At 41.4% G+C, this 26,155-nt stretch overlaps 2 protein-coding genes across 2 annotated transcripts; one reads left to right on the top strand and one right to left on the bottom strand.

Moving 5' to 3' along the window:
- LOC141912983 (uncharacterized) lies at positions 1 to 9,133 on the bottom strand. Its single transcript, XM_074804421.1, has 6 exons — positions 9,014 to 9,133; positions 7,859 to 8,254; positions 7,135 to 7,288; positions 6,336 to 7,052; positions 5,689 to 5,858; positions 1 to 3,793 (listed from the first exon to the last, which is right to left on the bottom strand). The coding sequence occupies exons 2-6, from the start codon at positions 8,138 to 8,140 to the stop codon at positions 3,467 to 3,469; spliced, it is 1,650 nt and encodes a 549-aa protein (XP_074660522.1). The 5' UTR covers positions 8,141 to 8,254; positions 9,014 to 9,133; the 3' UTR covers positions 1 to 3,466.
- Positions 9,134 to 9,682: 549 nt separating this feature from the next.
- On the top strand, positions 9,683 to 25,256 carry LOC141912528 (uncharacterized). The gene is made up of 15 exons (XM_074803781.1): positions 9,683 to 9,794; positions 11,410 to 11,618; positions 12,100 to 12,130; positions 12,421 to 12,614; positions 13,971 to 14,054; positions 14,139 to 14,272; positions 14,364 to 14,452; positions 15,093 to 15,265; positions 15,993 to 16,259; positions 17,202 to 17,401; positions 18,666 to 18,767; positions 18,863 to 18,990; positions 19,483 to 23,564; positions 23,953 to 24,081; positions 24,669 to 25,256. The coding sequence occupies exons 2-15, from the start codon at positions 11,412 to 11,414 to the stop codon at positions 24,867 to 24,869; spliced, it is 6,021 nt and encodes a 2,006-aa protein (XP_074659882.1). The 5' UTR covers positions 9,683 to 9,794; positions 11,410 to 11,411; the 3' UTR covers positions 24,870 to 25,256.
- Positions 25,257 to 26,155: the final 899 nt, after the last annotated feature.

Raw genomic sequence — 26,155 nt, 5'->3', positions numbered from 1 at the left:
TTTGATTTTAAATCATTAAAATTTTTAGATTAAATAATCAATCATCGGTAACAATCATTAAGAATTTCTTTATCAAAGAGATAAAACAGACATCATTCACGAATAACGAAATTATACCGAAATCTAAAACCTGGAATCTTGAATATAAAACTATTTAGAAAGTTAGTCACATTTTCTAATGAGGTCTTCCACATAAATTTGCATAATCTCCTACAAGCTTTTTCTAATACATATAGAAATAATCATCTCACTTCTAGTGCTTGTAATATTAGCAAGGGACAGCAATTCATAAAATCAGTCCCTTATAATAGATAGTTCATTACATCTAGCATGAATATCCATCAAAACTGTACGTAAGCGACGGTTTCTTACAATAAAATTCAGGCCACCAGAAAATCTGTTTTTAGTAAATATAAATAGTGTAAAGGTCAATAAAATTCATTCGAAGTTCAACAGTACTTAAAACCTTGCCTTACTCGGACATGCAATTGTGACTATCTAAGACAGACAAAAACGAAAAAATTACTTTTGTACTTCGTGACGTATCATCAAAGCCTTAAATACAGTGGAACGTCGTTAAAACGAACTCGGATATAGCAATTCATCAGATATAACACAACTATAAATTTGTTACCCTAATTAGAGTAACAGAATTTAATAATTTTCATACTGGATATAACGAACTCTCGGTTATAAGGCAAAAAAAAATTGATACCTTGTTTCTCCGCTCTGCTGAGCTTAAAGGTAGCCCTGGCCAGCCACCTATCTACCCTGTACATTAATTTTTTTTAAATCTTGATCAATTTTACCATAACAGACCTGGCAGCTATAGAAATGAACTGACTACAGATTTTATTATATTTTACAAAAATGACCCAGCCGCTGCGGAGAAACAAGGCATCTTTTTTTTTAGCCTAAGGAACACATTTTCTGGTCCCCTGGAAGTACGTTGCAACGAGGTTCCAGTTTGTCCAAGGTAGACAAGGTCTTCAGTACATGTACATCGGTACTGGCTTGATTTGATACAGACGTGTGCACCACGCAAGGAATTCTCAATGTAAAGGTCGCAACAAGTGTAGACACGTAAAGTACATATGAATGAATGACTACACAGTACATAAATCGAAACATTCAGATACGTATAAAAAGCTTTCGTTTTAAAAATTCTTCCAAAAAACAATTTGTGCACCTAAAACATTATGAACCTTGTTGACAGCAGTATGGAGTAAAGCATCCGAAATCGAGTCCAACTTAAATATACCTTGGAGTAATCAGACTGCAGTCTGATTACTCCAAGAATATACCAACATGTTTCATAAGTATTACTGGGGTTTCGGAGTTCTAGGGTGGCGTAAATGGTTATATATATTGATATCGATACACGAAAAGCGACATGCGTTTTGAAATTAACGATATCCTTAATGTTTAACGAGCAAATGACAGTTGATGATATGAGAATTTAATCCGACAGTTTTGACTCAAGTTCATCATCAGAGAAACGAAATTAACATACCGGTAATAATGAAATGCATATAATGATTATTATGTTATTTTGGTTTCTCTGATGGAAGAGAAATTTAGAAAAAACTCTGAAACTGTCAGAATAAACTGTTCTATCATCAACTGCAGGTTTCGCTCATGACCTCTGAAACAGTCTACCAGTCATCCTTTACATAAGATACATTCAGTTAAGGCCGATTATCGACACGGCGCATTTAGAATAAAATTTGACCGAATCAACGAACAATTTCCAATCAATTTCGAACTCAAATCGATTTCAAACTACATACGAAACCCGAACCCTGGAGAAACCCGTTCCAAACAAATCATTCGGAATCGCGCATATATAAATCAAAAATAGTGCTGACGTCACTCTTAGTCACGGGACACATTTTTAAAATAATCATAGCACAAACTTTCACACGTAGATCTCGGAGTGGTAGTAAGCGTATCTTATCAACAAGTAGCACATCGCCGTACATAGTATCAATACGTGTGGGTGTAAATTTTTATTACACGCGAGGATTTCCACCCACACTATTGATAGTGTGTCGAACCCGATCGTAGGATATCTCAATAAAATTCGCTCGACACGCACAGAGTACATAAATGAACGACACACATTTCGTCGTTCAAGATTATCAAAGCAAAAATACCGCGACGCCGTAAATAAAAATTCAAACATTGAGTTAGCAAAATTCTGCCAGGATTCGAACCCCTGATTGACGAGAAGAGTATTACCAGTCGAATTATTTACCTACTGAGACTTTTGCCCATGAAATATATTATTGCTACATGTATATTCGATAATGTAATGATTTCTTTCCGGTTCCGACACGACGTGACAGGGATAAAAATACATAAAGCATATATAGAGCACTTTACTAACAGCGTATACAATCGTAAAAGATGTCTATTTGTGCATATAGGCTATATATAATCAGTATCCTGTGCAGATAGGGCATGAATACAGTGGCACTGGATCTTTTATTCTTCTTCTACTCCGAGAGCGCTGATATATTCAGTGATGTCATCAATAAACGAAGTGGTTTTTGTCAAATATGAAATGAACGCTTGAAAACGAAAAACACGAAAAAATGTAAAATTCGCATGAAAAAAGGCCCGTACGCAGCCTCTCTACTGCATATATTTCATCGTGAATTATGATGCCGTCTATTCGCGAAATCAATCGGGTTTCGAATTTGATTTCAATTCATCGAATAAATCAACAACACTCCCCGTACTGCCTTACGCTGATTAATTGAATCTGATATCACCCATGTGAAATATTAATCAGCCATCACATTATCTGATTATTAAACCCAATTTGTTCGCTGCCGAGACCATAATTCAGTGCTGGTAGGACCTAAAAGAGTTGTTTGATATTCGCCAGCATACAATTTATCAATTGTATTCAGTTCTCTCACATGTTAATGGTGATATATGTGGCTGCGTAAATAAATATTTTTGAGGCTGTTCCATAAAAACGCAAGCATCTCCATGACAACATTGAGTTCTTTCGTACAGCCATCAAACAGTTTAACAGCATCACCAGTATATATATATATATATATATATATATACACATTCATTTATACAGCGGTTTGATTTCACTTATTCCGGATCAAATTGAATTTCAATTCAGATATGTCGAATGCAGTTTTGAATTATTTACCAAGCCATCGGCAGTCTAAGAATGCTTCAATTTCCTATCTAAAAACTTTGAAACTTTGAATTTGCCTGTTGTTGCTCGATGGTTGGATAAAGATATCCGGCGGATAAATACCATAGCGACGTCCTTATGTCAACTATCCACTGGTTAACTCTAACAAACCAAATTTCGAGCAACTTGCTCATTGCAGATTTTAATAAGCAATAACTTGAATACATGCGGGTTGATCGGATATGACTGAATAGTACACATGACCTGACCGGATTGTACCGTAACATGCGACTTACGCGATCATCAATTCTTCCCCATCTCTCGTTTCTCGATCGCGACTTGTCCGAACATTTTCTTCATGTGTCCGACGAGCTTGTTCATGTCGCCGTCCATTTTGAACGCTCGGCAAGCCCGCAACGGCTCGGCGGCCAACGCGGGCACCGACGCGCCCGGCAACGTGAGCAGCACGACGCGTCGCGCGAGATCGCGCGCGTTCCGGTAGATGTACTGCACGATGTATTGTATAGTTCGGTTCTTTTGAAGCAATTCGTTGTCGTCGACGAGACCCGGTTTGTAGTACATGGAAAACGCGCCGATATTCTCCGGGATACAGAACACTATGACGTTAGCCTGTAACATAAAACCATATCAAATACCGTTCAAACTGACTTCATTCGATTTCAAATTATTTCAGAAAACAGAGACATCGACATATTGCGAGACCGGTGGTAAAGATTTTCTTTATCAAATCAAATTCCACAAAATAGTAGGAGAGAATGCAGCGTTCATAAGGGGGTCGTGCAAAACCTTGCTGATCTTAAACCATCGTCTTTCAGAATTTTTGGCAGTATGTATTTATTATCATCTATTTTCTTTAACCAATTACATTAACCATCGTCTTTCAACGCGTGAAATAAGAAGTTAGCCCCTCCCCTAAGGAGCAGTATCAACAAGAAAATTAATTTTAGAAAATTATTTGACGCCTGCGAAAAAAATGTAGAATTTCTGGGCTAAGCTAATGTGGAATTGCAAATTTGAAATCGAAGTTTTAAGAAATTTGGGGAATGATGAGATTTGGCGATTGGGTAGATGATACAGGTCTTTGACTCTAGTAGTGGTTTAAATTTTTTTTATTGAAAATTCTCAATAATTGATCGCGAACTTGCGACCGACTTCATTTACTTAGGCCTCTAAGCTGGTCTGCAACTTCATTGCCTCCATGGTTGAAGAAAGAGCTCTTCTGATGTCTGCTTCATCATGACTTCGAGCATATCGTGTGGCCTAGCCAGCCGGCCCGGTCCCGGGCCACGGGTTTGGCTGTCACTCGATATCCTAGAGTCTTGAGTCTGGGTGGGTTGAAGTAGACATTGTCATTTAAAATAACATGCTTATGTTGTTCTGTATGAATTACCCGTGTGTCATGTATGTTGTATTAATTTATTTTAAAATTTGTATTTATTGAATTTGGGAATTTTATCCCGGAATTTCAATGTAATAAGGATCAATAAAGAATTGAATTAAATTGTCACCTAATATACATGCCATCAGAAGAAGCGGAGCCGTATATGACAGCTATGCTATTATAAATTGCTAATCTCACGAAACCTGCATACTCCTAATATCAAACATATTTTCTAAAACGTTTGAATATTGAAATTATATGTTTACACATTTCCATATAGACCGCTTGTAGCCGCTGATGAAATTCACGCCGGCCCTACACACATCGTAGATAGCTTCGTCATTCCACCGGCATGCCCACGTCAGGGTCTGACTTTTATATCAGACTTCCAAATCGTGTATACATCCGCCATTTAACCGAATAATCTGATTTACTTATCATTTCTATTTATGCCTGCCGCTTCTGATATAATCATACATCCTTTACTATTACAATACATCTTCTAATGATATTCAATGCAATATAACATTTCGACGTTCAAATATAGGTCATTATATAATCACAGGAAGCCATTCTATATCTATGTCAATAATATTTTGCCAGATAGCTTGTTTGTGTACACATAGACCTGTGACGTTTTGCACATCGATTTACGGCTGTCGTTTGTAAAATGACGCTGAATGGTTAGCATTGTTTAGGTTTCATAATGGTAACGTTTTATAAGGCGTCAAAAAATACATAAAGAGGAGGATTTTTGGTAGTTTGTATCTATTATTATTCAATTATCAATGGCCCCTAACAATGCCGATGCTCCCCCTTGAGGCGTTTTCAAAAATCCCCTTAAATACAGCGAAGATGGTTTCATTTGCTGTTGGTTGTTAGACAGTAAAACACTTTCGAAACCTTGATTATATATGGTAAAAACAAAGTTCATCTTTCATCGCTGACGCATCAGTGCTTCAGACCACCCACTCCTAAAAACAACACTCCTTTAGACAGATTTTCTAGACTACGCTAAATTATCAAATTATCAATTATCAAATATATATATATATATATATATATATATATATATATATATATATATATATATATATATATATATATAAAACAGGATACTTACGCAGTTGATATTGCGAAGTAACTCGTCGCTCGATTTCTGCGGATTCGGCCAATGAAAGTGACACTGTTCGAAATCCCCTCGTTGACGAAGGAAGTTGTACTGTTCGATACACTTGCGTACGAGTTCCACCGGTTTCATCACTGGTACGAATGTCACTTGCAGCGCGCTCACTACAATAAAACCATCGACATCCAGTTATCAATTACTGTTACTTTATGGACCGGATGGACTGGTCCACCCCCATCACAATTCGAACACGCACCAACAATCAAAAATAAAATTCGAAAAGTTTCCTCCAGCTAGTATATTTTCCTTACTACAATTTCAATCATATTTCATTTTTAGCGCGGGATTTCATATTAACAGTAAACTATCCAAACTTTGATGACAACAATTATCTAACTCCGAAACTGTTAATTACTAAGTAAATACTGTCTATGACAAACGACTCATCTCTACTCATACCGTGTATCACGTGAATATAGTATTTTACAGGTAATCATAAGATATAGATTTTGACTATTGAACTATAGTAAAAACTTCACTTCACAACACATGGACTCGGAGCATTTCATCGAAAGACTCATTAACAACGATTAACAAGTTAGATTTGAGTCGAAACTCTTAACGGAAAATACTAGACGTACCTCGAATACTGTTGCCGTTAATTTCCGTACGATTCATCACTTGTCTCTCCCACTGCCCGACCTGTATACCGCCGTCCGATCGACGCTTCTGAAAACAGTTCTGTACGGGTCTGTTACCGCCGTTCGAGCCGGGGTAACTGCCCTGTCGATTGAACGCGGTGCTTTCGTTGCCGTTCGGACAATGCGCCTGATAACCCGTCGCCAAGCAGTTGAACGCCTCCCTGCACAGCACCTGATCGAAACTGGCGCGCGAATCGCCCAAATACGAATCGCCTAAACTTGACCGATTCGAAAGCGGCGAATCGCTCGCCGACGACAAACTCTCTCGGTCCGACGTGTTCACCACCAAACTGACGCCGGATATCGTCCTCAATTGATCGGCAGACGGCTGCGGATACGAAACGTTGTTTCCGTCTCTGACGTACACGTCGTTGTTGTTTTCACAAACGGTCAGATTATGTTGTAGAACGCTACCGAAACTCGGATATGTACCGATAGGCGGACTGACGGGCATGCCACCCGGTGAACAAACTGATGGACCGATGCGTAAGGCCGTCAGCTGATTCAAACATTTACAACTGAATACGGGAGTATTTTCCAAATTGTAAATTGGGCATCGACAAATTGCGCAGACGAATTTACCCGCACTGTCTAAGCGTTCTTTTTCATCGCGTAACATTTTTTGTTGAGTCTCCCATTTTTCCATCGTTTCTGAAACTGATGATCGAAGAGCAGGTGAATATTTACAATACAACCCGGCATCATTCGGAATTGGCCCATAATTAGGAGCAGGGCTTACCGGAATTTTCGATCAAATCGATTATGTTTCGCCGGGTCGGTATTGTAGCCTTGCAGATCTGATAGAATTCACCGACCGTGAAGTTCTGTTCTTCGAGATGATCGATTAAATGGTCGCTGTGCGATTTCATTCCGTTGTTAATGTTCTCGATTTTCTACAAAGAAAAAGATGGATCACCAAAAGTTTTACTTCGTAGTTGTTGCTTAGATCACCACCTACAAATAACCTGAAAGTCTACCTATTATCAAACGGGCTCCCTACAGATCAGTCATTCCTGGATATCTGGATATAAGGAGTTTTAAAGGAGAACATTTCGTGGAAGTGTCTGCAATTACAGTAGACTCCTCCTAAATCGGTACTGTTTATCTTGGTACACCTTTAATTCAGTGGTTTTGTACGAAACAATTATCCTTTACCGTACACTAACTACTAAACTCACTTTTTTAATTCGGTAACTGCCTAATTTGGTAAATAAATAAAATCCAACTGTTCGATCTACAAACAGTTCTAATTGCCTTTTCCTCAAAATTGATGGAGTTTTGGACATTTTGCTCAAATCATAGGCGTTTCACGCACCTTTTAAAAACTTTTCCATTTAGGACTTTCTAAGGAATCAAGGAGTTGCAGGGCCCCTGATATAAATATAGATGCAAATTTTAAGAAGTTTTGGGCTCGAGTTTTTCATTCGGATCTTAGATAATGACGATGATTTCATTTGATTTACCTTAATCATCACATGATATTTAGGAATTCTGCGATGTTCATACGCAGCCTCCAGAATCAGTTTCCAAGCGTGACCATTAACGCTCTCACAATTCATATAAACGCTGATTTCATCCTTGTTCGCCAGATAGCGTAAAGGCACTCGGTTCAGCGCGTCGAACATCTGCTCAACGGTCATATCATCTTGCGTAATCAATTTTTCATCGACGGTAACCGGAACATCAGTTTCGCCGATCACCTCACCGTCAACGGTGCTAGAAACAGCTTCACTGGCATCCCCCATTTTGAGCGCTGCGCAGAAGAGATTTTCGAGAACTTAAGTGATTAAGTTTGCTCAGCTGAGAACGACGATGCAACTTTATCATATAGACCTTTAACCCTCACCAGGCCCCTTTACCTGAAAAAGTTCACAAAGCCAAGTCAACAATGAGGAGAGAATCCCACAATGATAATAAAAAGTCCGAAAATGAAACTTCGAGATAGTAGTTTATTTCAACGTTTCGACTATATCCTAATAGTCATCTTCAGGAAAGTCAGGATAGTCATCTTCATTCCTGAAGATGACTATTAGGATATAGTCGGAACGTTGAAATAAACTACTATCTCGAAGTTTCATTTTCGGACTTTTTATTATCATTGTGGGATTCTCTCCTCATCGCGTCAACACGGATATAGTGTTCTACCAATCGTGACCAAGTCAACAATTTGGATTATCATCATATTCCCTACAAATCCTTAAACAAATTATCGTTGCATTAAATAATGACATTATGAGAACATATCCATAAACCTAATTAGTTTTACTATGAAGAAAGGTTCCTTTCTTTCTTCAAGTCTTCCCTCATCAGCTGTGGTTCTGAGAATGTTGAAATTAACCCCTCTCGCTCGACTCTTTTTTGCCGTTTTGCCCTTTTGTTGGCTGGCAAAGAAAGAATTTGGCTCAATCTTTTAAATCCCTTATCATCAACATACAGGCAAAAGCCAACTATGTATGCTAAGTAGAATTAACGATTGTGGCCATTTAGTCACCACACTTGAATTGACAACAAGACAAAATGAAACTATATCGGAGTAGGTTAAACAGACTATCAAATATTTATCATCGTCTTTTCTATGTAATTTACAACAATTAACGCAATGTATCAGATATATTTACCGGTTAAGTCGTTAGGACTTAATCTGCTTATATTTCGCATCCAATTGATTCGTTATGACACATCTAAAATACATCGCGTATTTAGGTCCTAGCAATCATAAATAAATAAAACATTTTAGGTCAAACAGGGTTGTCATTTCATGAGATTCAACATGTTGTTCAGATGGTGAAGTGTCGAAGTGGTACTTTAAAAAAAAATAGAAAATAATATTGACAATCTTATAAATACATGCCATAGAAATTCTTTTATATAGTTATTTTGGACCCTTGATACCACTGAGTGATATTCCAAACGATGAATGCGCATAGGAAAAACTGATCGTCGTGTCATAACTGTCTGCATTCGGTTTTTATTTTGAATTCAGATCCGCTGAGCGCGGTGGAGAGTCTCGTAGAGGCCACATAGATCATCACGGGCTACGAGACAAGACCTAAAATGACTCGAAGTGCCATTCGCGCAACTTAAACCCCCTTAAACTTAACTCGCCTGGTGCACGAAACGTTGATTTCGTTGTTTGCCCAGAGAAGAGAACAACAGCCGCTTCATAAAGTCCTTATATATTTACTTTACTTAAATAGAGGGAAAATCATTTTTTCGATGCAGCAATTCATGTTTATGAATAAATTTGAATTGATTTTAATTAGCGATACTTAGTAATACCGCATCCGGGTACCTTGTTCTCAGTTCAGCTGTGTATTTTCTGACTTTTTTCGTGTTAAAACTCGTCGATTCTGGTTCAAATCGACGTCCAGTCGCAGCGCGCTGTCGTCTCTAAGTTAGGTAATTATGTTAAATGTGTAATTCGCTAATTTGTGCCTGGTTTGCGTCGTAGCATCGTGGAGGAGAAAGTGAAAACAAAACTAAAAAGTGCACCCCATCGGCATCGGCCATCATATCGAATCGATCTGCCTCCTCGAATAATTAGCAGACAGTGAGTTATTGCGGGTTGAAAATAAATCATTGCAGTCCTAAAAAAACTAGCGCTTAAGGCACAAGCCCTCATACGCCTCGGAGGAATGGGGATACGGACGGAAAAAATTTTGTAATGGGTGCTCATATAGGCTAGGTCCCCCAGCATTTCATTTGTTTGTTTGGTCCGGAGGTGGGGGAAGGTTCATAATCAACAAGTTCTTTTTTGGCTACTGTCTGTTTCGTCACACCTCTCCGTGCGACGTTTTGGTCCGTAATTTCGTTAATAATCGGTTTATCTGTAAATGTTATCAGGTTATGCATCAATTTGTTCAGTAAGGAATTTGCATTCAGAAATAAATCATGAACTGGCATAGATTTGTTTGTGTTTTTATCTATCAGCGATAGTTTACGTAGCATACGCCTGCATAATGCTGAAAAACGCTTTTATGGCCCGTCACATGGCGCCACCTACTGTATTTTGATATGCTAATGAGCAGGTGATGATGTCACTGTAATGTTTCCGAGCGTCTGTGGAGCGGATTTTGATGTTGAGTAAACTATCGCTCATAAATGAAAACAAAAACAACTTTAGTAAAAATAGTTGTTTATTTCTGAATGCAAATGCGTCACTAAACAAATTGATGCGTAATAAAGGTAGATAAAAAACTGATTATTAACGAAATTACGGACCAAAACGTTGCACGGAGAGCAGGTGTGACAGACAGTAGAAGCGATCATTAGCAGTTCGCTTGAAGCACTTTTCTTCCAGAGATCGGTGTAGGCCTACATGCTGCATGATTGAAATAGTTTGATGACTTATTATCCATCTAATATTTGTCACATTTGTTAGATAGACCTAGGTAATGAAATTTTTGTCAATAAAGCTCGGCATTTTCCTATTAATTTTGATTTAATTACCTAATGTTTGCATATATTTCGATGCCTTTGCCTTGGGAATGAATAAGCTGCACAATTGAGGCACCGAATGGGATACTTGAAAAATTGAGGCATCAAAATACTGTTTTTTTTATTCAGCCCGTTGAGCGCAGCAGTCTAGACCCGTCTTGACCCTCGCGTGCATTGATTTTTTTCAACTGTCGGGAAATCCCTGGATATTTATATTCTAGTGTAGCACGTGCTCACTGGAAACAGTATACAATTATTGACATATATAGGCTACTGAATGACATGTAGTCTGATACTGTTTATACACTTATTGACGTACCGCATAATGAAATTGAACATGTGAACCTGGCGTATCTGTTGTCGAAAGGAAAGGGCGCTCGAATAAAAAGCCAATACTTAATACGACGACGTAGATGCTCTCCAATCAATTTTCCAATATGAATTTTTTTTTAGCGTGGCTTATATTTTATTTGTATGGTGGTTAAGGGCGCCACCGAGGATCTTGAGACACTACGTTTATATTCTTGATCATATACATCGATGATAGGACAGCGTTCTTGCAATATTTCCTAAATAGGTATGTCTGAGGATGTTTTAATGGAGGATGATTTAGAAATCTCTGCAAAACAAAAGTTACATGAACATCAGCAGCAGCATCAGCAGCAGCAAGATGGTGTCATAGACGATGATATCAACAGCAAGAAGTTGATGAAAAGCGATGAAATCGAAGGTGATGAAGATGAAATTGAAGATGAAACTGATGATGAAGAAGAAGATGATGATGAGGTACGCATTGTGTAAATGATGAAAGATATAACTAGAAAACTAACGTTAAAGTTTATTGAAGCCTTGAAAAATAACTCATATATTTCTTTCTATTGTCAACCTAAATGATATGATATTTAAGAATCGTAAGTTATTTATTTTGGATTTAAGGTCGTTGATGATTGATTTGAATTGACCGGCAACCAGTCTAGCCCCGATATATTGATGACGTAGGGCACATCGTCTCAAAAATAATTCTTAGAATTAATCATAAATAAAACAAGCGCCGTGTTATTTTGCAATGAATTTGATTACGTCTAAATTCACAATTGCAACTGTTATTTTGAAACGCCGATATTGATGACGTATTACACGTCGTCGTATCATACTAGGTATCAATCAGTTTATAAACATTATTCTAACCGTTTTTATGGCGTCAAAAATTATCAGGCATTGTGTCACGAGTAATTAAAATTCTCCATTTTTTGTTCGGTTTTTTTAGGACACTGAAGATGAAGACGGGGAAACGGAAGGTAAATGAAGTCTTAGAAAATTTCCCTGAAATATATTAACGCTGCTTGGAAAATGTTTCAAAAAATAATTTGTCTATAATGATTATTTGAATATGTCTGTAAAAATGTCAAGAAAAAGTAAAGAAGTCTATGTTGAATTCAGGTAGTTCTTGATACTGTGAACCTACGTTAAAGCAACATAAGAATAATTGAGCATTTGAGAATATTGAGATAGGACCTGATACGATTTAACTTAACTTTGTATGAATTTTTTCAACCAGTTGCTAAACCTTTTTATGGATGATTTTCAGGCAGTGAAGATGAAGAGGCTGGCGGTGGTGATGATGATGATGTAGATGAAGAGGAAGGAGTTGAAAGCGATGAGAGTAACGATGAATGCGAGCGTTGTCCGATCTGTCTGAGTCGGTTTATCGGACAGGAGATCGGAAACCCGGAGACCTGCGATCATTCATTCTGTTTAGAATGCATTCGTGAATGGTCGAACGTAAGTTCACAATTAAAAAAATTATCTAATCGTCAGAGACCTTACAGTTTTTCATCGCGGAAAAGTAAGCTACGTTTTTTGCGCGTTCAAATTCAGCCCTTTATCAAACAGTAGACTGTTTTACTTTCATTCAATAACAATTCTTCAGATAGAAAACTACAATTTTACTTATCATGCTCATTTTGGAAAACAGCAGATTGTGTTTACACTAAGATTAAGCCTCAAACAATATTACAAATCTTCTTCAGGGTCCGATCTAAGGAATAAGAACCACTTGCCCGGGGGCAAGCGTATCTGAAATTTTACTTGCCCCCTCAAAAATCTACTTGCCCTACATGAGCAGTCCAACTGTTTTATCGATTGGCAAAAAGCTTTGAGACATAAAATTGCACTAGCCCAGAGGACAAGTGATAATGATTACCTACTTGCCCTTATGATAATATACTCGTCCCGGGCAATCGGACAAGTGCTTAGATCGGACCCTGTTCGTACTCCAATCCATCGCATTAACGACCCATCCCTACTCTGAATGTCCTTTGAGTTTTGTAGAGAGTTAACTTGTCCAGTGAGATCCGAGGCAAGCGCCGTCTATTGTACTTAATTTGGCCAATTTTCACCTGGGAATTGAGTTAACTCGGTGAACCACCGATGAAGATTTACAGCTACCCTTAAATTTGTTGTTAAGATTGTGACCGTGGGATGTACTCAGATACTCGTACGTTAGAAAGTCGTTTAACGTATCGACACGATTCATCCCTAAATCAAACGACAACGCTCGCTGTGTTTTCTGATGACTGCGATTGACTCGAGACCAAGCATCGCGGACAGATACGAAACATACATTCTCCATTGTGGCCTCATTCGAATAATCGCTTTGAAATAAATGTTATAATCAAACCTTTTTGAGAGTATTATCTGCTCTTTTTTAAGAAGTCACTACTCGCAAAAATATCTTGATACACTTAACTCTCAAAATCAGAATGAGTTCATTTTCGATTTAACTACCATTTTTGACATCAGAATTTCTCATTTTTGGTTAAAACTTATTAATATGAGAAATGTCAGGTATAGTCTGGTCTGTATCTATTGTTATAGAATTTATATTAAACTGTTATCTGAAATTTTCTGAGGTTGTTGATTGATATGCGTAGAAATCTGATAGGTGAACTATACTGTACTGACCTGGCTATGACTACTACTATTTGAGGGTAGTTTACGCTCCCAAAAATATTTTTAAAAAGCGGAATGATTTCTAGTTCGTTTTTAATCAAACGACAATTTTGTTGAATTGACTACAATTAGAGCTATCAGGTAATAGTCTGATCTAATCTGAATAATTATGATGATTACTTTTAGAACGTAAATACGTGTCCCGTCGATCGACAAGTTTATCATTTAATCTTCGTACGAAATGAAATCGGAGGAAACATCTTAAAACGCGTGAGTATTATTCACCCTCTTTGCCTACCCCCTCTCTGTCTCTCTTCTCTCTTTTATACCATATACGTATCGTCAATTTTCTAGGTTAAATGCGACGACCGCACATTGCGAGTCGACAACGACGACGTCACCCCCGAAGATGATCTCACTTATTGTCAAATATGTCATCAGTCTGATCGCGAGGATCGAATGTTACTGTGCGATGGCTGTGATCAGGGGTAACTATTTTATAAATAGATTCCGGTTCCGTAAGTTTTTTTCATCAATTTAAGAATAATTGAATTATTGCTGTTATGATTTCGCTTGTAGCTTTCATATGGATTGTTTGACGCCAGTACTATTCAGCGTTCCAGTGGATGAATGGTTTTGTCCGACTTGCGTCCGCGAAAATCAACAAGGTAACGATTAAATTCATTCGCGCCATTAATTCCCTTAATCTTCTAGATTCAGTTCCATAGATCTCGGTTGAAAATATCAGAGTCTCCGCTTAGGATATTCGCCGTAAGAGTCGAACTTAACCAAGAACGCTGAAATTGGGTCCCGTAGTTGAATCCGATTGATTCCAAGATAGAATTGGTTGAATTTGACCCAAGGGTCATTTGGTAAAACCTCTGGGGCCAGTTGCTCAAAACTTGGTTAAAGATAACCGGCTGTTAAATACCATAGTAACAATGAAATTTCAATTGTCACTATATCAACTATCCACTGGTTAACTCTAACCAACTTTTGAGCAACCGACCCCTGTACTTTCTCATTCTATATATTTTCCAAGAACTGTGACGCCCTGGGGCTGAAGTTGCTCAAAAGTTGGTTACAGTTAACCCGTGAATAATTGACATAGTGACAATTAAAAAAAGTTCATCGTTTTACTATGGTATTTATCTGCCGGTAACCTTTAACAAACCTTTGAGCAACCGCAGCTTCTGTAATTTGATGAGATCGATTCTAACTAGAATAGAAAGAAAAAAGATGACAGTAATTTGAATAACGTCTGTTTTATTTATTGATCGCGAAGTTACCGTATTCTCTAAATTACAGATCTGTCGGAGTCGGTCGATATCGATACGTCGGAAGTGAACGACTTGATGTTAGATCGAGAGCCGTCGGCTTTCACGCGGTCGAATGCGCAGCGTCGCCGCATCGCGAGAACGACAATCGCCGAACGCGTTCGAGCTCGCATTCAACAACGACGTCGTCGACCAGTTATACTCGTACGTTACTCTTTCCTGGTTACCTCTTTAACCCTTTCAGTGCTGACTAATTAATACCCTATAGTGCTGGAGATAATTTGAACATTTTGAAAAATTCCACCCTAGTGTGTTGAATAACAGGAAAACCACTATAGTGCGTCTACACTGCGGTGCGGTGTATCGTTAGTTACTAGCATTTCACTATGTTTGACAGGTGCTGCCATTTTTCAAGATAGATAATTAATAATGACATCAATACACCGCAGTGCAGTGTACTAGCGAAATCTATCACCGTTTTATACACCGCACTGCAGTGTAGACGCACTGAAAGGGTTAACTCCAGAGACGACAGAGCGCAAATTGAATTCCATTATCTAACTCGACTCAGAACAAGAGCCCAGGATAGGGTCTACTGTATTTGAAAATGAACAAATTTTAACCGATAGTTAACAAGGTTAACAATAGCCCAATGGAATACTCTCTCTGCATCAGTTGTCGGTTGACAGACCCAGTCACCTAAATCCTTCAGTGTTTTTAAAAATGTACATTATCTCTTTCATTATTGTTATCAATTATATTTTCTATGCACATTCTTTTCCTTTCTCTTTTAACACTGACGTGCACGCTCCAAAAAATACTCGCCAATGCGAGTGTGCTGGAGTATATTAATGAATGAATGAATGAATGAATGAAGGTCCTCTAATCTAAATGACTAAACAAAAATCATTTTATTCTTACATAAAAACAGGATTTGGGTTCAGGATCGGACTCCGATGACGCGCCGTACGACCCAACTAATCTAGTCACGAGCAACAGTACGGTGTCAGTAGCAGCAGCAGCAGCTTCCGCGACGATGTCGGCCGTCGCTAAAAAGTCCGGCGTCAAACGGAAAACGCCGTCGACGAATCGTAAGCGAAAAACTCCGGCGAGGAAAAAACGAAAGACCGGCAAAACTTCGACGACCAAACGGCGGAAAACCGGTCGCAAGAAGAAGGGCAGGAAATCGAAGAGAAAGGTAATAACAATCGTTTGAATCTTTAATGTTTATCAAATGATTTTCCCTTTGATAATAATGATGATGATAATTCATGTTCTTGATATAGTGCACTATCTACATAGTAATCTCTGCACTTTACATAAGATTGGAAAATCGAAAATTGATAGTGCAATTTTAGGCAGATGAGGACTTGAGGTCATCAGATGATCCTTTGTAACTAGAATTATGTAGATGATCTTTGTTCATTGCTCCTTCATTCAATGGTCATTTGTGAACCAAGTTATGGCAGTATAAGAACCCGCTTGATCCAGAATCGTCGCGACCGGGTTGATATCATGTTTAACCCATTAGCACTCAAGCCGCCCGTTCCATCCTGCCTATTACGCCTCAAGCCGTCCGAATCTGCCCTGGCACTTTTCGTATGCCGCACAAAAACGGTTATAGCGGGATTCGAACCCAATAGCTTATGATAAACTAGACACCCGAGTCCTCAGAATACAGTACAGAAATCAACATCTTCCTATTTGAAATTCCCGAGTATTTCGAACACAGCACAACAGATCTTAGCGCTCACTTCAAATCCAAGAAGTCTAGATGAATTTCGGGGGCCAAAAGGACACGATTTTGGTGGCCCACTTCATCAAAGCTGATATCATAAATGAAAGCCTTGACTATTTACGTCAAAATAACGAACTTGTAATACGGGTACATGAAAATAAACAGGGAATGATATAGTGATAAAAACTGATTTTCCCATTCTCTGAGGAGTAATAGACACTACGCAGTGAAATTCCTTGAGTACTAATGGGTTAACATACGTTAATGAATAGATTGACTGCGTAAAAGAATGAGAGGATTAAACCGATCTGAAGTAAACTGGTGTTGACCGTACTACCTCGAAAATATGACGCAATAAATCTGAAAAATAATCATTTCATTTGATTTATTTTTTCGTAACAGCTAGTACGAGTGAAGTCGTTGACGCCGAAGTCCCGTATCGCGAGATCCCTCGGTTTAGGTAAACCGCCGCCGGGCCGGTCAATACCGACGCTCAGAGATCCGAAGAAGAAGAAAGAGATTTTGGACGCGCGCAACGCGGATATCTGCGTACAATCGCTGTCGTTATTCGGCAATGATCTCGATCTTCCTGTGACTGACAGGTAGGCGATAATATTTCGTAATATCAGAGTGGCCATTGACCTGGAATACGCAGAGGGAATCAGAAGAACGATCTGGGAGTAATTCGTGAAATTTTGCCAAAAACCTGGGAAATAAAGGATACGCTATTTACCGCGCATTTCTTAATCGATAATAGAATAATGAATGAATCATAAAATCTTTTACCAAGACGTTTCTCCAGCTGAGTCACTCAGGGAATTTCTCCATTCACCTGCCAGAGATACGCTTGCATACGAATTTAGTGTTTGAATATGAAATACTCTGACGATGTATAGATGGGGGGAATTGGCCGCCCTGGTTATTTTACTACAAGTTTGCATCATCTGTGTGTGTTCGTTTTGAAGTGCTTCCCCTCCTGGCAACTTCCGAAAAATCTCCTCTAACTTTCAAAACTTTTCAATATTTTCTCAATGAATCTCTCTCACTCTGTCCTTTCTTCAAAATGTTGATAGTTACTTCAATTAGAATAACTCGCGGAAGGGGGTGGGGGTATATTACAATCAGTAGATTTAACCGTCTATCTTTTAGATGCTGTTGGTATTTTAGATATAGGCCTATTTGACTTCGTTTATAAAGTCTACTAGAGTTTAATAGGTTTTCCATAGACTTAAGACCAATTTGAGACAATCTTAGTTCTATAACCAATCTAACAACTTACGGTAAGACTTGTCTTAAGACTAATGACCATTTTCGACTATGCAGGGTCGATCTAAAGAATGAAAGCCTCTCGCCCCTGGGGCAAGCATATCTGATATTTCATAAGCCCTTTCAATAATCCACTTGCTCTACACGGGCAGTCCAACTGGCGGTATAATCGTTTTATCGAGTTGGAAAAAAGCTTTGAGACATAAAATCGCACTAGCCCGGTGGACGAGTGAAAATGATAATCTACTTGCCCTAATGAGATAATACTTGTCTCGGGCTAAGATCGGACCCTGCTATAGAATGTGATGAAGTTTAGTGAAAACTCCAAAACTGTCGGACGATAAATATTTTAATCATCAGGGCTGGGTTTCATAGATGTGGAAGAAAGATAGTCCCTGGGAACATTTTGAAATTTGTCAGTTATAACCGTGGTTTCTCATTGTCACTATGGTAGTTGTCACCCAAATCGAGGATTTACCCCTAGGGATAACTTCGATACTTAGTCTATGAAACCTGGCCGAGGTACGGTTTCTAATTCATTAACGGTGAGAGTGTTTCATCAACGTAGCTTTAATCGATGGTTATTTCTATATATTACAGTGAACCCGCTGCGGGTCCGTCGGTTTCTGTATCTCCGGTGAAAAGGAACAAATATTCGGCTTCCGCTTTACAGTTCCGTTGTGCCATCGCTAAACCTCATCTGTACGTAGTAGTTTTCTAAAATGTCGACGTTTTCTTTCGATTTCGTCGGCGGTTTGAATTCCCAGTTATCCGGAATTGTCGTTTTTGATTTTCAGACCGGTAAGGAACAAGCGACCGGCGACGTCCGAAACCGCAACGAGTTCGGTAGATTTTCTCGGCAGTATCATCGCCGGGCAAGAACTGTTACATCTGAAAAGTAAAGACGTACAGATATCGAAAGACGGTATGTATTTACTTAAATTATTAATTCAGTTGAAGCGCAGCATTCTTGCAGATCTCAGAGGCCGGTTCCATAGTCTAGACTCAAAATGAAATGATAGTCTTAGATCTTAAGACTAGTCTTAGTATTAAGTTGTTAGATTAATTATATAGGACTAAGGTTGTTTAAAATTGGTCTGAAGTCAACCGTGGCTTTGGAACTAGCCCCAGGGAAAATGAGGAAATTTGAATTTGTCATTGACCGCGTGTTTCTTTATCAATACGTGATTCATGAAAAATAATTGAATCGTGACATTTTAAACCTAGAAATCTCTGATTCACTCGGGCTATTTCCTTGTATTCACATGGAAAAATCGGGAAAACTCGGGGAATTCTAAATGGGCAGAAAGTGGTGCCACCCTGAATTTTAAAATTGGCTAGGAGAACTCCGTAAATATTGGTAGTGAAATATTGTATGATTTGCCGACATTTGACTTGAATCAACGTTTCATTTAAGGTTTCATCGAGCGTCGCAAAGAAGAAGAAAAGAGCGCAGCGCCGTCCACGATTGCGAACGGAATCGAATCGTCGAGCGAACGACCGATCGAGGATGTCGGTCCCGTCTCTCGCGAGGAAACTATAAATACGAGTGATGCGCCGCCTGTGATGCGCGAGTGCGTCATGGACAAATCGATCAACGATTCCGCATGGAATCCGAAAAACAACGACACGTTATTGTTGAGTACGAGTGGCGCCACCTTGTACAGCGACGACGAATCGGACGACGAGAAACGACGCCGGACGCTCGAACGATTCGCCGTTTTATTGCCGCATAAATCGCGTCTCGCGGCCGCGCCGAATGACGCCAGCGACGACAAACAGAAGGACGATAAACGCAGCAACGAAAAAAACGATAAGTCGTCGTCGAAATCGGCGAGCGGCGGTAAGGAAAACGAGCGATCGCGCTCGAATGAACATAGGTCGAGCGGAGGTCGTGGGAGCGGTTCGGGACGTCGTGACGACGACGACGAGGACGACTCGAATAACCGTCGTAGAAATCGTCACGATAAAGATAGAAACGGCAGCGGCAGCAGCCGGCGTAAAGGTAAACGCGACGAAGATGACGACGATGACAACGATCGAGACGACGAGGAAAACGTTCCAGGCGACGTACGAATCGTCGAAATGCGAGAAAAACATTCGACTAAAGATGATAAAAAGAATCGCGATAAAGACGCAAATCGGAAAGAAACGATTTCCGAGTCGCCGAGGTTACCGAAACAGCGGCCGGAATCGGCGGCGGCGGCGGAGGAGGACGAGGATAGCGACGACGACGTTCAGATCGTCGCGTTTCAACCGGGTCGTTTAGTGATGCCTCCGCTGCTACCGAAGGGTCAGAATAAGTGGGAGAAAAACCTGAAACGGCTCAACGAGGAAAAAACGACGAACAACGATAAATCGGAGAAAGACAGCGCGCGTAAAAATCGGAATTACCGCAAAAAAACCACCGAACAGGAAGAGATGGATCGCGGTGAACACGGCTCGTCGGACGACCGTCGACACCGGCACCGACGCAGCCGGTCGCCACGCGACAGGACACCGACATCGTCGTCCCAGCGAACGTCGCAACGTCAAGAGCGGTCGCGTTCGCGCGAACATTCGCATAAATCGCGCGAGCGATCGCATTCCCGTGACGAACGTCGACGTCGTCCATCGCGCGAACGCACGAGTCGTCGACGCGCGGCTCGTGAAGAAGCGTCGCCGGAACCGCGGTCGGGCGAACGTAAGAAACGCGGCGGCGGCAGACGACGTTCCCGCAGCGCCGAACGGAAAGTTTCCTCTCGTAAACGCGATAAGTTCGGACGCGATATTCCCGAATATCGCCGACCGAGTCCCGAGACCGTGCGCCATCACGCGAGTCCCGAAACCGTGCGCCGTCACAAGAGTCCCGAGACTCTACGCCGTCACGCGAGTCGCGAGAGTGTGAACCGCCATGCAAGCCCTGAAAGCGTGCGCCGCAATGCGAGTCCCGATACCGTGCGCCACCGTGGCAGTCCTGAGATCGTACGCCGCCACAGGAGTCCTGAAAGTTTGCGCCGCCACGCAAGCCCCGATAGCGTGCGCCGCAATAAGAGCCCCGATAGCGTGCGCCGTAATGCCAGTCCCGATAGCTTACACCGCCAGGGCAGTCCTGAGAGCGTACGTTGTCAAGCGAGTCCGGCATCCAAGCGTTGTGCCAGTCCTCCGCCTGTGCCATCTAAACGACGTCACGCGAGTCCTGATAGCAACACGCGACCACACGCCAGTCCTCCACGCGACGCTCGTCGTCTTACTCCGAATAGCGACTCGCAACGCAGCCCGGACTCCGTTTATAATCCACCCCCTCCGGATACGGCGTTCAATCCCACTCCGGATAGCTCGCTCGATTCTAGTCTACCCGAACCACCCCCGCCCCAACCGCAGCCGAGAGAATTCTCGCCATCTGATTCGCAGCCGATCAGCGTCGTACAGCCGAGCGTACCGGATAGCAGGCATCAACCGGTCGTTCCCGATCAGAGCGACGCGACTCACCGACCCGATTTAAATCAGTCGACGACCGGTTTAGTCGATATGGATATAACGTACGATCCGGCGGAGCCGACCGAGTCGCACTCGCCTCCGACGCGCGACGCGTCCGGCGTACGCGAGGCCGTTCTCATACCGGTCCCTCCGGCACGGTCTCCGCCGATGCAGTCTCCTCCGACGCTCGTATTCAACGGTCCTCCGGGGCCTCCGCAGCAAATACATCATCGGATACCGCTACCGCATGAGATGGAGGTGCCGCCTCCGCCGTTGATGCCCGGTATGATGCCCCCGTCGCGCCCTAGACTCGGCATGCTCCCACCCGGGATGTCGCACGCTAATCTACGACAGCAGTTCGTCATCAATCCGATGTATTTGAATCGACCGATGGGATTCGCCGGCGTCAATCGGTTCCCCGGCGGTCCGCCGCGGCTACAGCTACAAGTCGGTCCCGGCGGCGTTTTACAGAATCGATTCGTGATGCCCGGATTGATGCCGCCGCCGAATGGCGCGAGCGGCATGCTCGACAACATGGAGCTTCCACCGCAGCCGGGTGGATTACCCGGTCAGCCGCCCCCTCCGCCGTTCTTACCCCCTCCCCCGCCTGAAGACGACGGTCAAATGCCCCCTCACCCTTCTCATTTCCCGGTGATGTCGCAGCCTCCTCCTCCTCCCTCTATGCAGCTACCGCCTGGGTTTCACGCGAGAGCGATGCATCTGTTCCCGCCACCGGATCACCGTCTGCCGCCCCCGCCTGCCATGTCTATCCAGAATCTAGTTCAACCGCCTCCACAACACCTGATGTCTCGACCTCCTCCTCCGCTCGACGTACAGCCCCTTCTCTCGCTGCCGCCTACGATTCCCCAGACCCCTCCATCTCCCCAACAACAACAACAACAGTTAGAATTGCAGCAAGCGCCCCCTACGTCGTCGCCGATCCGGTTCTCACTCACTCCGATGAACAACTCGCCGATGATCGTATCGCCGTTAAATCGACCAGTTTCCAGTCCGTCGACTGGTCGTCTCCCGCCCCAGGCGCATGTGACGACTTCGCCGAGTCGACCGCCCGCATCGAGTCCGACCGGTCGAAAGCCGGTGTCGAGTCCAACTGGTCGACTACCGGAGCCAAGTTCAGCCGGGCGCTTGCCGGCATCGAGTCCAACAACCGGTCAACCACTGAGTCAAACGGGTCGACTACCCGCGTCGAGTTCTACCAGTCAACCGCCGGCGTCCTCTCCGACCGGTCGGCTTTCGGGTCCAGCGAATCGTAACGCGTCGTTAATAAAACCGGCAACTGGCGTAGCGTCATCAGCGGCCGCGACGCCGAGCGGCTCGAAACTAAACTCCGAAAAACACGTCGGTAACATAGACATCGGCAAACTACTGAACTCGCAAGCAGCGTTAGCCGCGTTATCGAAAATAGCACCCAACGCGACCGACAAGAAAAAAGACGAATTCAAAGTGCCGGCTTTGCCGCCGAGTAAAAAGACGGGCTTGACCTCGTCGAGTGTTGAGCAGGCGTTCTCGAAAATAGTCGCGTCGTCGCACGGTAAAACGTCGGCGTTGATGAAACAATCGGCGAATAAAGATTCGTCGTCGTCGAAACCGTTCGGCGATAAAGATTCCGATTTGGAAGTGATCGAAATGGACGCCGCGTCGCCGATAGACGACCTCGAGTTCAGTTTCTCACCGCCGCCGCTCGACGACGAGCCGAAACGCAACGATAGCGGCGCCGCCGGTGGTAAGAGTTCGAAACGTAAAAGCGGCAGCGGTAAACACGGCGATGACGCGAGCGCGAAGTCGTCGAGCTCCGAGCGAAAGAAAACCGAGAAAGAAAATAATAAGTCATCGTCGTTGTCGTCGAAAGACGACAGCATCATTATGGCGTTCAAAAAGTCGGGCAGTTCGTCTTCAGCGTCGTCGTCGTCGTTGAAGGACGGTAAATCGAAAGAACCGAGTTGGTTGAATCCGGACTGGCTGCAGCCGAAACTACACAAACAAGACGGACATAAATCGTCGAAAGGCAAAAATGACAAGGTTCGTTTCTCGTTTATACTTTATCTCCATTCTTCCAATTATGGTTCGTCTACACTTCACATGCGTTCACTACTTCACTTGAGACATTTTCAATTGAAAGTGAACTACAAACATCAAACATAGACATTTCATACACTTCCAAAATCTGATCATCCATTTTTCACTTGTGTTCAGGACTTCACATGAAACATTTTCAAACATTTTCAATTGAAAATGAACTACATACTTCGGACATAAACAATTTTATCACTACGCTTTCAAAGACTGATCTACCACGCTTCACATGTGTTCAGGGGAGTGAATCAAATTTAAGGATATGTGATATGATTTATGAATATCTGTTGACTGTAGTTAGTTTGTTACAATGACATCTTTTCCACAATTGTAGGTATTACAGAAATTGAATCGTCAAGAACGAGTGATTGAAGAAGTGAAACTCGCCATCAAACCACATTACAGTTCGCGAAAAATAACCAAAGAGGAATACAAGGAAATTCTACGCAAAACAGTGCCAAAGGTAACTATGTCTAAGTCACACGAATAGAGATGGAGAAAATTCGCAAATCACTAGTTCTTTTTGAATACGTTCGTGTATCTGATCGACTAAAGCCTGCGACTAAACTCTTCGTCGAAAGTTTCTTGTCGAATGGATTGATTTGTGTGAATTATTAGCACCAAATTTTTTACATTTTTTTGCCAAAACTGAAGGATTTGAATTTACTCGCTGGTGAATTATACAGGCCGGATACTGAGCAGAAAAACCTGGGAAACTCGGGGAATTCATAGAAAAATCAAGGGCAACTCGGGGAATTTTAATAATTTTACCGAAAAACTTGTGTATTCGGTATACTGCTCAAATACGGTTTACAAAGGAAATCCCAAAGCTTATTGAGCCAAAGATGTAAAGTTCTCGAGTAAAATCTTTATATATTTTGAGCAATGATTCAGCTAGAGAATATATTAGCCATCATCTGGCGTACTGAAGATGACGTCCAGCTGATGATGGCTAATAATAATTGACCTTAGTTGAAACGTTGCTCAAAATACTTACACCGGGATATTGTGCATTATCTCAACTAATCGTGATAAATTGAATATTTGTAGATTTGTCACAGTAAGAGCGGAGACATCAATCCGGTTAAAATCAAAGCATTCGTCGACTCGTACGTAACCAAACTACGACAGTTCGAAAAGTGGGAACTGAAAAAGAGCGTGACGAGCTCGTCGTCTGCGCAAGCGGCGCCACCTACGCAGCAGAAATTGAAACCATCTTCGACGTCGAAAAAGCAAACTATAAAACTATAGAACGACGATTGTGACGTGAAATCGAGTTTTAGACGGATGGAATTTTATAAATTATTGTCTTCAGTGGTCTGTAGACCCGTCCGTAAAATATTGCCGCCTTCTTGTTATACCCTTATGACATCATCGATTAAATCAATGGTCGATGTAACGGAGTATTGATGATGTCATAGGTGGATCGGGGAGGCGGCTATGTTTTACGGAAGGGTCTACACTATACTATACTCGGAATGATTGATTGTATATAGATGTTTTCTCTTAGAGTGGTGTGCAAGCATGTGCGTGTGCACAGGCGTGTGCCTGTTTGAATTGTGTATGATAACTACTGTACTTAGATTGAAATCTTGTATGATACTGTATGAATTATGTAATATAAGATATTAGTATAAATCTTACCACATTTAAATCGTTTCTTCGTTTTAATGTTCAATGGAAATTTTTCACGGATTATCGAGCAGCGTTGGCCTGAATTGGAGGATAATCTTGTACGATAGTCTCTGTTGTCAGCACAGTCTACTGTGTAGGGCAAGTCTTGGATCAGTCAGAACAATATTTTCTTGTGAGGAAAAGGCGAAGATTTACCCAAGAAATCACTTGGCCGATGTCTTATTGATTGTAAGAAAAAAAACTGCAAGCGCTAGTCAGTAAACTGTCCGTGGTTTAGTTTCACGAGCGGATATTTTCACAAACCACAAGCCATCCCATAAGCCCATCCGTTTATAAAAAGCTTACCACCAATGATTTAGGTAACTTAACTATTCTAGCGCTAATCCGAAGAGAAATGATTTTTCTCTAAGTTGTTGGCAAGAAAAAATCCAAATAAAATCGATTCGAAAGGATTACAACTAGAATATCAATATGCTATGAGAATCAACGATAAAAGATTCATAAAATCATTTTATAATGTTCCGATGTCGCTTTCTAGATTTGCACAATAAAAGCAGAATTGAATTGTAGTTTGTTAGGTACGTGGTGACTGCGAACGTGTAGTAACTACCCTTAATAAGGCTGAGGTTCGTTAAGTTGTCTTTTTATGCAATATTTCTATATTATTCAACGTTTAGCCAGCACCGGTCAATTCTGCCATATGTATCTACTCGCTTTTAACTGTAAAACCCTGAATTTCACGCGAGCTGTGTCACTCTTCTACAGAGAAAGGGGGACAAATAACACAAATTCAATTCAATTTCATTTTCAATTGAATTGCCCAAACAAATTCCCTTCCGATGGTCCCGTAAAAAGATAAGCACTTGAAAAGATAGGCCTTAAATTAGAGTCGAATTTTGTGT

This window comes from Tubulanus polymorphus, chromosome 11 (assembly GCF_964204645.1).
Source record: "Tubulanus polymorphus chromosome 11, tnTubPoly1.2, whole genome shotgun sequence".
NCBI lineage: Eukaryota > Metazoa > Nemertea > Palaeonemertea > Tubulaniformes > Tubulanidae > Tubulanus > Tubulanus polymorphus.
The sequence above is the reverse complement of the archived record's forward strand: the minus strand, read 5'-3'. Positions and strand labels throughout refer to the sequence as shown.

What these genes read in the sequence shown, in the direction of transcription:
- LOC141912983 (XM_074804421.1), bottom strand. Translation starts at nt 8,140, where the DNA reads ATGGGGGATGCCAGTGAAGCTGTTTCTAGCACCGTTGACGGTGAGGTG. An exon ending in CGATTTGATCGAAAATTCCG is followed by an intron (nt 7,053 to 7,134) that starts GTAAGCCCTGCT and finishes TTCGATCATCAG; the next exon opens with TTTCAGAAACGATGGAAAAA. An exon ending in TAACGGCAACAGTATTCGAG is followed by an intron (nt 5,859 to 6,335) that starts GTACGTCTAGTA and finishes GTTTTATTGTAG; the next exon opens with TGAGCGCGCTGCAAGTGACA.
- LOC141912528 (XM_074803781.1), top strand. Translation starts at nt 11,412, where the DNA reads ATGTCTGAGGATGTTTTAATGGAGGATGATTTAGAAATCTCTGCAAAA. An exon ending in CGTCCGCGAAAATCAACAAG is followed by an intron (nt 14,453 to 15,092) that starts GTAACGATTAAA and finishes TCTAAATTACAG; the next exon opens with ATCTGTCGGAGTCGGTCGAT. An exon ending in GCAGGAAATCGAAGAGAAAG is followed by an intron (nt 16,260 to 17,201) that starts GTAATAACAATC and finishes TTTTCGTAACAG; the next exon opens with CTAGTACGAGTGAAGTCGTT.